This window comes from Suricata suricatta, chromosome 3 (genome assembly GCF_006229205.1).
Source record: "Suricata suricatta isolate VVHF042 chromosome 3, meerkat_22Aug2017_6uvM2_HiC, whole genome shotgun sequence".
NCBI classification, from domain to species: Eukaryota; Metazoa; Chordata; class Mammalia; order Carnivora; family Herpestidae; genus Suricata; species Suricata suricatta.
The window spans coordinates 166,836,049-166,846,920 of record NC_043702.1 but is presented as its reverse complement, the minus strand read 5'-3'; the positions used below and the strand labels follow the sequence as shown (position 1 = coordinate 166,846,920).

The window sequence follows — 10,872 nt, the reverse complement described above, 5'->3', positions numbered from 1 at the left end:
CATCCAGATGGCGTACAGGCACATGAAACGATGCTCAGCATCACTCATCATCAGGAAAACACAAATCAAAACCACACTGAGATACCACCTCACGCCAGTCAGAGTGGCTAAAATGAACAAATCAAGAGACTATAGATGCTGGCGAGGGTGTGGAGAGACAGGCACCCTCCTACACTGTTGGTGGGAATGTAAACTGGTGCAGCCACTCTGGAAAACAGTGTGGAAGTTCCTCAAAAAACTATCCATAGAACTCCCTTATGACCCAGCAATAGCACTGCTAGGGATTTACCCAAAGGATACAGAAGTGCTGATGCATAGGAGCACATGTATCCCCAATGTTCATAGCAGCACTGTCAATAATAGCCAAAACATGGAAAGAGTCTAAATGTCCATCACCTGATGAGTGGATCAAGAAGATGTGGTATATGTGTACAATGGAGTATTACATGGCAATGAGAAAACATGAAATCTGGCCATTTGTAGGAAAGTGGATGGACCTCGAGGGTGTCATGCTAAGCAAAATAAGTCAGGCAGAGAAGGACAGATACCACATGTTTGCACTCATAGGTCTAACAGGAGAAATCTAATGGAGGACCAAGGGGAGGGGAAGAGGGAAAGAGAGTTGGAGGAGAGAGGGACAGAAATCTTGAGAGACTATTGAATACTGCAAACGAACTGAGGGTTGAAGGGGAAGGGGGAAAAGAGGTGGTGGTGATGGAGGAGGGCACTTTTGGGGAAGAGCACTGGATGTTGTATGGAAACCAATTTGACAATAAACTATTTAAAAAATTAAAATAAAAAATTAAACAGGCACAGCCTATTTCCCTGCACTGCAATGTTGGAGTCAGCCATGTGGTTTCTATCCCAAGGGGATGTTGGAGGGCATGATGTGGGCAGAGACTTCACTGTACCTTCCTGATTTGGTTTTGATTTTGCACTCCTGTGAGACACCACAAGAAAAGCATGCCCCAAGTAGCTCCTTTAGGCTGGGATGCCAGCAGGCTTGCACCCAGCCTGCAGCCTAGTCCAGCTCACCCACTATCTGAAGCAGAGCCATCCCAGCCAACATAAATTTGAGTGAGGAACCAAAAAAAAAAATGTGTGTGTTTGTGCACCCTGACAATTTGAGGACTGTTTATTACACAGCATTATTGCAGCAACAGCTGACTGCTACAAGAAGAGAAGGTTGATGAGCTCACTGCAACACTGCTAGAAGGGAGTGAGAGGCAACTGGCCACCCTACAGCAGTGTTCTCCATGCACACACCTCCTCTCCTCTGTTGTGGCAGAAGCACTAGGAATTGGGTGAGGCTTCCTTCCTTCCTGAGTTTCCAGTACTTTCCTCTATCTTAGGACAACACGTAGATAACACAGTCTGCCGTGTTCTGGATTTATCCATGCACCCTCCCCGCCCATCTCCCCTCTGAACTATAAGCTCCTGGAGACCAAAGACCATGTCCTGAGCATTTCTTTGTCCCTCATTGCATGGAACAGAGCACCACGCACTTCACTGACTTGATAAACACTCATTATTGGATGGGTCTGTCCCAAGGATGACAAACAGCCTTCAGAAATGGTGAGATCAGTGCCAGGGCTGAACCATTAAGCCACAGGGGTGGCCTAAGGGCCACAGTTTCCTCGACCATGAGGCGTTTTCAGTTCTCAGGGGCGGTGCTGCCTAAGGACATCCTTGGTGAAGGTCTTGCAGGAGACACATCTGCAGAGACGACCCAGAAAGTACACACGAAGTGCCGAGTGCTGGCTCGGCTCCAGGACTTGCATGGGTGACACTGCATAAGGTGACTAAAAAGCCCCACAAGAAGCCGGGCACCTACCTGAGAGCTGGGTGGGGTGACCAGATTGATTCCTGCAGGCGCTGCCAGTGCTCCTGAGGGGGGGCCCATGGCCGAGGTGATGACTCGATATGGAGAGCCCAGGGCATTGAGGGGGGTCCCCACTGTGCTCAGAGTCCGTGGGGCACTCACTGGGGTGTCCGTGTAGTTGGGGTGGCTGTCCATTGGCTTCCCAGTGGACAAGGCTGCCGATGGGCTCATGGACGTGGAGCCGGAGTGGCCGGGCGAGCCTGTAAGAAGAGCATAGGTGATGGGAGACTGGGGGGCACAGCGATGGCCTGCGTAAGGACTGAGCCCACCCCAGCTTGTCTCCTTCCAGCCCCACTGTGTATCTGTGAGCCCCCGGCACTCACACCCCCACTGAGGCAGTAGAATAAAGGCAAATGAAGAAGAGAGAGGGAGCGGGCCTTCCCTAGGACAGAACTCCCATCCATGGTTTACTTTGCTGTTGTGCACCTGGAATCCACATTGGACTGCATCACATCAACAGCCAGAGACACAAAAGGTGCCGCCCACGAGCCCCCAGGCCTGGGAAACTGTGACCCAGGCCAGCCAGCCAGGGAATGTGAGTCAACTCCAAACCTCCACGAGGAGGTAAAGCGAGCAGGTGCCCAGCTGCTCCCGAATCCTGGTTTCACGCTCCTGTTGCTCTGAGGGTCAGGGCAGGGCTGAGCCTGCCAGTCGGGAGACTTTCATTCACTCATGTGCAAGGAACACTGACTAAGGTACAGGTACTATTTCAGGTGCTGGGGACTCAGAGCCTGAGAGAACACCGTCTCTGCTGTCAGGGGTCATATTCTACCATGACAGCAGAGTAGCAGATGCCACTGTCATGCCCTTGACTGCCTGTATCTTTTGCAGCTTTGTGCCCATAAAGTTCTTGCCCTGCCTGTCTCTACAGCTCTGGGCTTTGTCAGCACTCAGGGAAGAAGACTCAGGATAGACGCGCATGGCTTCACGGCCGCAGGAGCCCAGGAAGGCGAGTGCAGACAGGCCTGCCCCGACCCTTCCCGAAACACAAGGAGCTGCGGTTCCAGGTGTCCACGGAAGAACCCCGGGCACGTGGATGTCTGGTACAGTTTTCCAGGTTAATCCAAGCTCCCTTATGGCCAGTGGCAGCTCAAGTTGACAGAGAAGGAGGGTACCCTACATTCACCTCAGGCACCCATCATAAAACATTCTCTCCCTAAGAGAGGAGCTATACACCTCAGGATCTGTAGCAGCAAAGAAGAGACTGGAAGAACGATAGGGGAGTTCACCCTGTGTCACACAGCTACTTCCTTGTGTCGTCTGCTCTTCACTCAAGGAATATCTCTTGAGTATGAGTGTCTCTTGAGTATTACTACTAAGCCGTGGGATACATCAGGGCTACTAACAGTAGTGTTAGGAGAAAGATATGGAGGAGGGATGGGTCCCCTTTGAAGGCTGGGGGGCAGCAGAGCGTGTCATAAATGTAACCGAACTATTCTTCTTTTATTATTGAGATATAATTGACACATATCATTATATTAGTTTCAGGAGTGTAACATAATGATTTGGTATTTGTTTATACTACAAAATGGTCACCACTAATAAGACTAGTTAACATTCATCACCACACACAGTGAGGAATTTTGGGTTTTTTTTTAAGTTTTATTTATTTTTTTAACAGAAACAGAGTACACGTAGAAGAAAGGCAGAGAGAGAGGAAGACACAGAATCTGAAGCTGGTTCCAGGCTCTGAAGTGTCAGTAAAGAGCCCGGCTCGGGGCTCAAACCCATGACTACGAGATCATGACCTGAGTCAAAGTCAGATGCTCAACTTATGGAGCCACCCAGGTGCCCCAGAAATTCTTTTTCTTGTAATGAGGACTTTTAAGATCCATTCTCAGCAACTTTCTTAAAAAATTTTTTTTGTTTTTTATTTCTTTTTGAGAGACAGAGAGAGACAGTGCAAGCATGGGAGGGTCAGAGAGAGAGAGGGAGATACAGAATTGAAGCAGGCTCCCAGGCTCTGAGCTAGCTGTCAGCACAGAGCCCAACATGGGGCTCGAACCCACAAACCGTGAATGATATCATGACCTGAACTGAAGCTGGACGCTTAACCAACTGAGCCACCCAGACGCCCCATTCCCAGCAACTCCCAAATACACAGTTCAGTATTGTTAACTATAGTCACCATGCTGCACATTATATCCCAGAGCTTACTTATTTTATGACTTGAAGTTTGAACCTTTCACTCCCTTCACCCATTTATCCCACCCCCTCCCTACCTCTGGCATCCACCAATCTGTTCTCTGGAGCTATGAGCTCAGTGCTCCTTATTGTTACTAGATTCCACATAAGTGAGATCACACAGGACCTGGCTTCCTTGGTCTGACTTATTTCACTTGGTGATCATCGCCCAAGGCCCATCCGTGTTGTCACAGATGACAAGATTTCTCTCTTTCTGATGGCAGAATAACATTCCATCACGTACACAACTTTTATCCACTCAATGATGACACCGAGGTGACTTCTGCATCTTGGGGATTGCAGATAATGCTGCAATGAACACCGGGGGGTGGACATACTTTCTTGACTTCATGTTTTCTCTGTGCAGCTACTTTTAAACATAAATACGCCACCAGAAAAGATGTCAGCATAGGGTTTCTTTTGAGCTTCTGCTAACAAGCCTAAGGTCCCTCTGTGGAGAGAATAGTCACTCCCACATCCAAAAAAGCTCTGACCCTCCTGTCATCCAAGCAGGAAGTTTCCATCTATCAGGGACAGATGTCTCATGAACAGATAAATCCCAGTCACCCTGTTCTAAGTAGAGCAGTTGACCAGGGCGCCAGGGTGGCTCAATCAGATAAGCACCTGCCTTCGGCTCAGGGCATGATCTCACAGATCATGAGTTTGAGCCCTGCCTTGGGCTCTGTGCTGACAGCTCAGAGCCTCGAGCCTGCTTCAGATTGTGTGTCTCCCTCTCTCTCTGCCCCTCCTCTGCTCGCTCTCTCTTTCTCTATCTCAAAAATAAATGTTACAAAAAGTTAAGTAGCGCAGCTGAGGATGAGCCACATTCTAGGAGTCCACGGAGGAGGAGTGGCAAAGGGGTTCAAAAGATCATGTTGAACATGTATAATGTATCCTGAATAGCATTAGGCAAATTCCATACATTAACTCATTTCATCCTAAAGGTAAGCCTGTAAGGACCATTTCGGGTGCTCAGCCTCCCCCAACACTGCTCTCTGTTTCAGGATGGTTTGCTCTCCCCTCCATTTTTATTAAGTTCTTATTTATCCTTCAAGGTCTAACTCAAGTGTCACCTCCTCCAGGAAGACTTGTCTAGTGTTCCTGGATTAGTTAGATGCACTTTTCTGTTTTCTAATAACAGCCTGAGTTTAGTCCTATCTTAGCCCCGATTCTCCTGCATCGCCATATTTATTTATTTCCCTGTCTTTTCCACTAAACTAAGAGAAGGAGAGAAGTATCCATTTTCGCTTCCCCACGTGGGGCCCGGCACTGGCCGGGTAATAAGTGGGGCCCGGCACTGGCCGGGTAATAAGTGACAGAACCTAGATTCGAGCTGTCAGTCTGAAGCCCACGCGCTCTCCTGAGCGCGCTGTCCGGACAGCAGGGATGATGCGGAGAGCCGTCACCTCACCAAGCACGAGATGACTCAATTATGAAGTGATCTCAAGCTGAAAGTTTATCTGAAGGAGAAAGGAAAAGGGCAGCTTCCAAGAACTCAGGCCAGAAAAACCAAAAATCTTCCCAGATGGCCACTGATTGGAAAGAACAATTTTAGACTCTTGTGAGGCCCTGGAAGGCTGTGACATTTACCGAGGCCAATGTATATCTTGAGCCTGTTACTGAGATAGCATGTGACAGGTGAGTTGGAAGCCAGCCCGTCTTGAAGGGCCAGCAGTCCTGCTCTCTGCTGGGACAGGGGCTGTCGCCCCTCTCCATTCCCGTGCAACTTCAGCTTCCCACCAAAGGACCCCACTACTCTCCTTTTTGTTCCGCTTGCGTGGGTCTCAGAGAGCCTGTGCCTTTTTACTTCTGAACCCCAACAGCAGGCCCAGAGCCGTGGACAGACAGGAGCACACAGCCTCACACACCCCTCACCCCGAGAGTTCCCGAGGTGTGCGACCTGTAGCAGGTGGGGAGGGGCACCTTCAAGGGGATTTTAAGTGGGGTGTGGACATTACAAAATGCTAATTGTTTTAGGACTATTTTTACTGCTTCCTTCTATTTATAGCAGGTGACTTGGCTTCTATTTTTGTGTGAGATTACCTTTCTAAAAATAGCTATTTAAGTTTTCAAAAAGAGAGTAAAGTGACCGAGGACAAAGGATACTCAGTATGTAGAATATCACGGGAAGAAAGTGCAGAGGGGTGACAGGGAAGAGAAGCACTGACCTGCACAAAAATATAGAAAACATGGACTTTGGGGAACTCACAGGTTGTCCCAAGAATAAGATGAAATGAGATGAGAGTGGTTGACATTAAAAGTACATTGCTTTTATTATTACTACTACTACTTATTAGGACAATCAGAATATGCCTTGACGGCTCAGTCATGCTCCAAATGGTGCATCATGGCTGGGGAGCCGGGGGCTGGCTCAGTCGGTTAAGCAGCCGACTTAAGCTCAAGTCATGATCTCACGGTTCGTGGGTTCGAGCGCCGCGTCAGGCTCTGTGCTGACAGCTAGCTCAGAGCCTGGAGCCTGCTTCAGATTCTGTATCTCCCTCTCTCTCTGACCCTCTCCCCCGCTCATGTTCTGTCTCTGTCTCTCAAAAATAAACATTGAAAAAAAATTTTTTAAAGGATGGTGCATGTCTGGGACAGAATGAAATAGAGCTAAAGCGTGGTTTACAACAGCCTTAAATGTGCTGTTTCTGCTGAGTCAGTGACCAAGAAGAGAGGGGCTACTTTAAAACTGCATTAAAAAAAAAAAAGAAGAAATTCGCCCAGAATCAGGCTCCAGGCTGATAGCCTGACAGCATAGAGCTCGTCTGGGATTGTTCCCCTCTCCCTCTCTCTCTCCCCCTTCCCTGCTCACACTCTCTTTCTCTCTCTCAAAATAAAATAAACACTTAAAATATTTTCCTCAATAAAATTCAAAAAGATGGATAACATCTTACATGATCAAACATTTGGGTTCTTTGCCTCTCCCAGGACCCAGTGGTTCTTAGACATGAAGAGCTTTGCTTTTAGAAGAGATGGAAAGAGGGGCACCCTGGTGGCTCAGTCGGTTAAGCATCTGACTTCGGCTCAGGTCATGATCTCGTGGTTCACGAGTTCGAGCCCCACGCGGGGCTCTGTGCTGTCTGCTGCTTAGAGCCTGGAGCTTGCTTCCGATTCTGTGTCTCCCTCTCTTTCTGCCCCTCCCCCGTTCATGCTCACTTGCTCATTCTCTCTCTCTCTCTCAAAAATAAACAAAAAAAATTAAAGAAGAGGTGGAAAGAAAGCCTCTAATGACAAAAGTGTTTCTCAATGGAGAACTAACCTATTCTCATGGACAGACACCGGAGCGCAGCTGTCCAGGCACTTGGATGGGCCTCCCTCCCTCTCCCTCCGTTTTCTCACAGCCACAGAGGGGTCACAGCCAGTGACAAAGGCACCACACGCCTTCCTGGTCTCTAGTCCAGATCCAGAGTCACGGTTTCCTCTAGGGCTTCCCTCCTGTCCCGTCAGTCCTCTCTGCCCCGGGCCCTGCACCCCAGCAGCCTCGCTGGCTCCCTGACCCACAGCCCCCCCACCGGTCCTCTTTAGCCACAGCCGGACCGTGCCCACCAACGGATGCCAGGGAAATGCGCAAACCCTCTATTCCGGAGAGCTGATTCTCTTTGCTCTGGCAATGATTTTCTTAAAATACAAACTAACTCATCTGATGGGAAAGGGCTAGTGTGCTCTCTCAGGAATTTCTCTTCTCAGCAGGATTTAAGAAAAACCTTTCAGGGGCACCTGGGTGGCTCAGTCAGTTAAGTGTCCAACTTTGGCTCGGGTCATGATCTCATGGTTCGTGGGCTTGAGCCCCGCATCGGGCTCTGTGCTGACAGCTCGGAGCCTGGAGCCTGCTTCCGATTCTGTGTGTCCCTCTCTCTCTGTCCCTCCTCTGCTCACACTGTCTCTCTCTCTCTCTCTCTCTCTCTCTCAAAAATAAATAAAACATTTTTTAAAAATTAAAAAAAGAACCTTTCATATTTCTGGGCCTCGTTCTGCCCAGGCATCTCCAAGACCCCTCCCAGCACTGCTCCGTGAACATGGGCGGTAGGAGGCGGCCCACCGGCATCTCGCAGACGAAGCGTGGGTCGCAGTGATCTGACATGATCTGAGTCTGGACCACCTTCCGAGGGGCCCCTGTCATCGGCACCTGGACAACGTGAGACCTTCCATCTGAGAGGCCTAGTGTCACCAGCAATCCCAGCTGCTTGGGGCGCGTGCACTGTGATGATTCCAATGAATCCTGAGGTCTGTGTGTGCGTCACAGCACCACTGCGTCCGGGATGCAGTCCGTGCTCAACACAAGACTCCGAAGCCAAAAAGTCCTAGACCAGATTTGAGGCTCTACCTCTTTGCAGTCCCATAAACTTGAGCAAGGAAGCTGACCTCTCTGAGCCGCAGTTTCTCACCGGAAACAGAGACACACACGCCTACCTCAGTGGACTGCAGACAGCACTGCGAGCACGGGCCCCGGGGCAGCAGGTGCAATGAACTAGCATCCGGTCGATGCTGTGAGGGAGGCCGGGTCTGGCTTGAGGGCCATTGTAGAAGATCACATACGTTAATGCTCTGCTAAGGATGCTCGTTGCCATAGGCTAGAACGGACACACCAGTTGTTTACGGTATTGAATTTTCTGAATCGGCTAGTAAATAGCCACTGCTCTGAGCCCGGAGCACCCCTGTGCCCCGGCCCCTCCACCTTTCAGCCTGGCTCCCCCAGATCGCCCTCTAATCCAGCCTGCCACACACAGGTCCTCCACGTGACTTCCAGTCCGACTGTCTGCTGCCCTACTGGACATTACACACTTTTCATTTCTATCCCTTGCTGCTCACGACTCCCCTTGTGGTGCCCAGCACTGTGCCTGGGACACAGCAGATGCTCCGAACATCCCAGACAACGGGGTGGGATCAGCCTTGGGGTGAAGTTTTGTTAATGAATATAACCCTACAGAGTCCATCAACAGAAATTACTTGTAGAAGGGCCCCCGGGTGGCTCAGTCAATTAAGTGATTTCAGCTCAGGTCATGATCTCACAGTTCCTGAGCTCAAGCCTGTGTAGGGCTCTGTGCTGACAGCTCAGAGCCCACTTGGGATTCTCTCTCCTACCCTCCCCCACTCATGCTCTCTCTCTCTCTCAAAATAAATAAAAATTTTTAAAACATTATTTGCGTAAGCAATCTATGTCCCTGGTGTTTACCAAAATTAAATCTCTGAGTAAGGAGTTGGGCGTGTGTGTTGGGGTGGGGGGTGCTGTTGAGAAAGAGAAGCCCGGGGTACTCAGAACATCAGAATTCTTACCAAGGTGAGGAAGTTGCTTAGCAACTCATCCTCAGCCAATGAAAGGGAAATGTCAAGCACGAGTCTTTCTGACTGGCCAGCCCAGGGAGCAAATGGCTTGGTGTTTCCACCCCGTGGCTGCTCTGCCTGGTAGTTCTCCGGCATTAACACGCCTTTGCTGGATTCAACGGGAAGTTGGAACGAATCACTGATGCTGGTGAATACACACCCACGGGCAAGGGGACAGAGGTAAAGATGCGCTGTTTCTGAGAGTCAGGACTCTCCAAGTGAAATCAAGGGAGCATGCATGGCAGGACCCAATCCCATTTACCTTCCTCCCCCTGGGGCCCAAGGGCACACCCAAGCCTGTCTCCTTGTCTCTGGTGCAGGGACATGGTGCACGAGCCCCAGAACCGCAGGACACCTGTCCACACATCCTGTCCCCCTCTTGGCCTGTAACACGCAGGTGGGCTGCGGAGCGAGGCAGGCAGAGACCCGCGACAGGAAGACACTTTAACTGACACTTGAATCGTCACCCCCTTCGATGACTAACAGACTAACAGCTAATACTCATTGAGCACTTGCTGCGGGCCAGACATGGTATATGGACGCTTCACATATATGGACGCATTTCATACCTACTAGCCCCATGCGGGGTGGACTGCTTCTCCCTACTGGACAAATGCGAACGCTGGGAGACAGAGAGACTAAACAGAGTGCCCGAGGAAGCGCGACTAGTACGTTAGACAAGCGGCACCTGAACAGAGAAGAGAAAGCCATGGTCCACGGCCTCTGCCCCCCCCGCCCCCCCATGTGCTCCCTGCTCCCCAAGTCCCCAGACCAGCACACAGACGGCTCTCCCTGCCCTCCCCAGCCCACCCTGCGGCCTCCCTCTAAACTTTGACTTTGACCCTGGCACTTTTGTTTTTTTAATTAAAGATTTTTTTTTTTTTACATAACCTCAACAGCCAACATGGGGCTGGAACTCACAACCCGGAGGTCAAGAGTCACATGTGCTCTACCAACCGGGCCAGCCAGGCGCCCCTGACCCTGACGTGTTCTGACTAGGACCCTCCCCATCCTGACTGTGCCCCTCACAGCTCCAAGCTGGCCCGGGGCTCATTCAGCAGGGTCCCACATTGGCCTGACTTATCCCCTCCTTTTTCGGTAGAAGGGGCCTGGGATGCCACCACGCTGGTGCACGAGTCCTGATCAGCATGTTCAAAAGCACCTGCACATAAACCTCAGTGCTTCGCAGCCACCCTGACACTGGGCAGGAAGGCGTCCTGCAGGCACAGAGCTCTACACTTTAACGGGTGCCACCCCCCAGGCGGGAGGCACTCAGCTCCCAGGGAACAGGGAGCAGAAGCAGAAGACACATCCAGGGGCACCTGGGTGGCTCAGTCGGTTGAGCGTCCTCGGCTCAGGTCACAATCTCGCAGTTCGTGAGTTTGAGCCCCATGTCAGGCTCTGTGCTGACAGCTCGGGGCCTGGAGCCTGCTTGGGATTCTGTGTCTCCCTCTCTCTCTGCCCCTCCCATGTTCGTGCTCTGT

General features: G+C 50.7%; 1 protein-coding gene across 1 annotated transcript in view; it reads right to left on the bottom strand.

The window, feature by feature from the left end:
- RXRG (retinoid X receptor gamma) overlaps positions 1–10,872 on the bottom strand; it is a 49,079-nt gene that overhangs the window by 28,889 nt on the left and 9,318 nt on the right. The window contains exon 2 of the mRNA XM_029933189.1: positions 1,835–2,082. Within this exon, the coding sequence (XP_029789049.1) occupies positions 1,835–2,082 (248 nt within the window). The remainder of the gene's footprint in view (positions 1–1,834; positions 2,083–10,872) is intronic.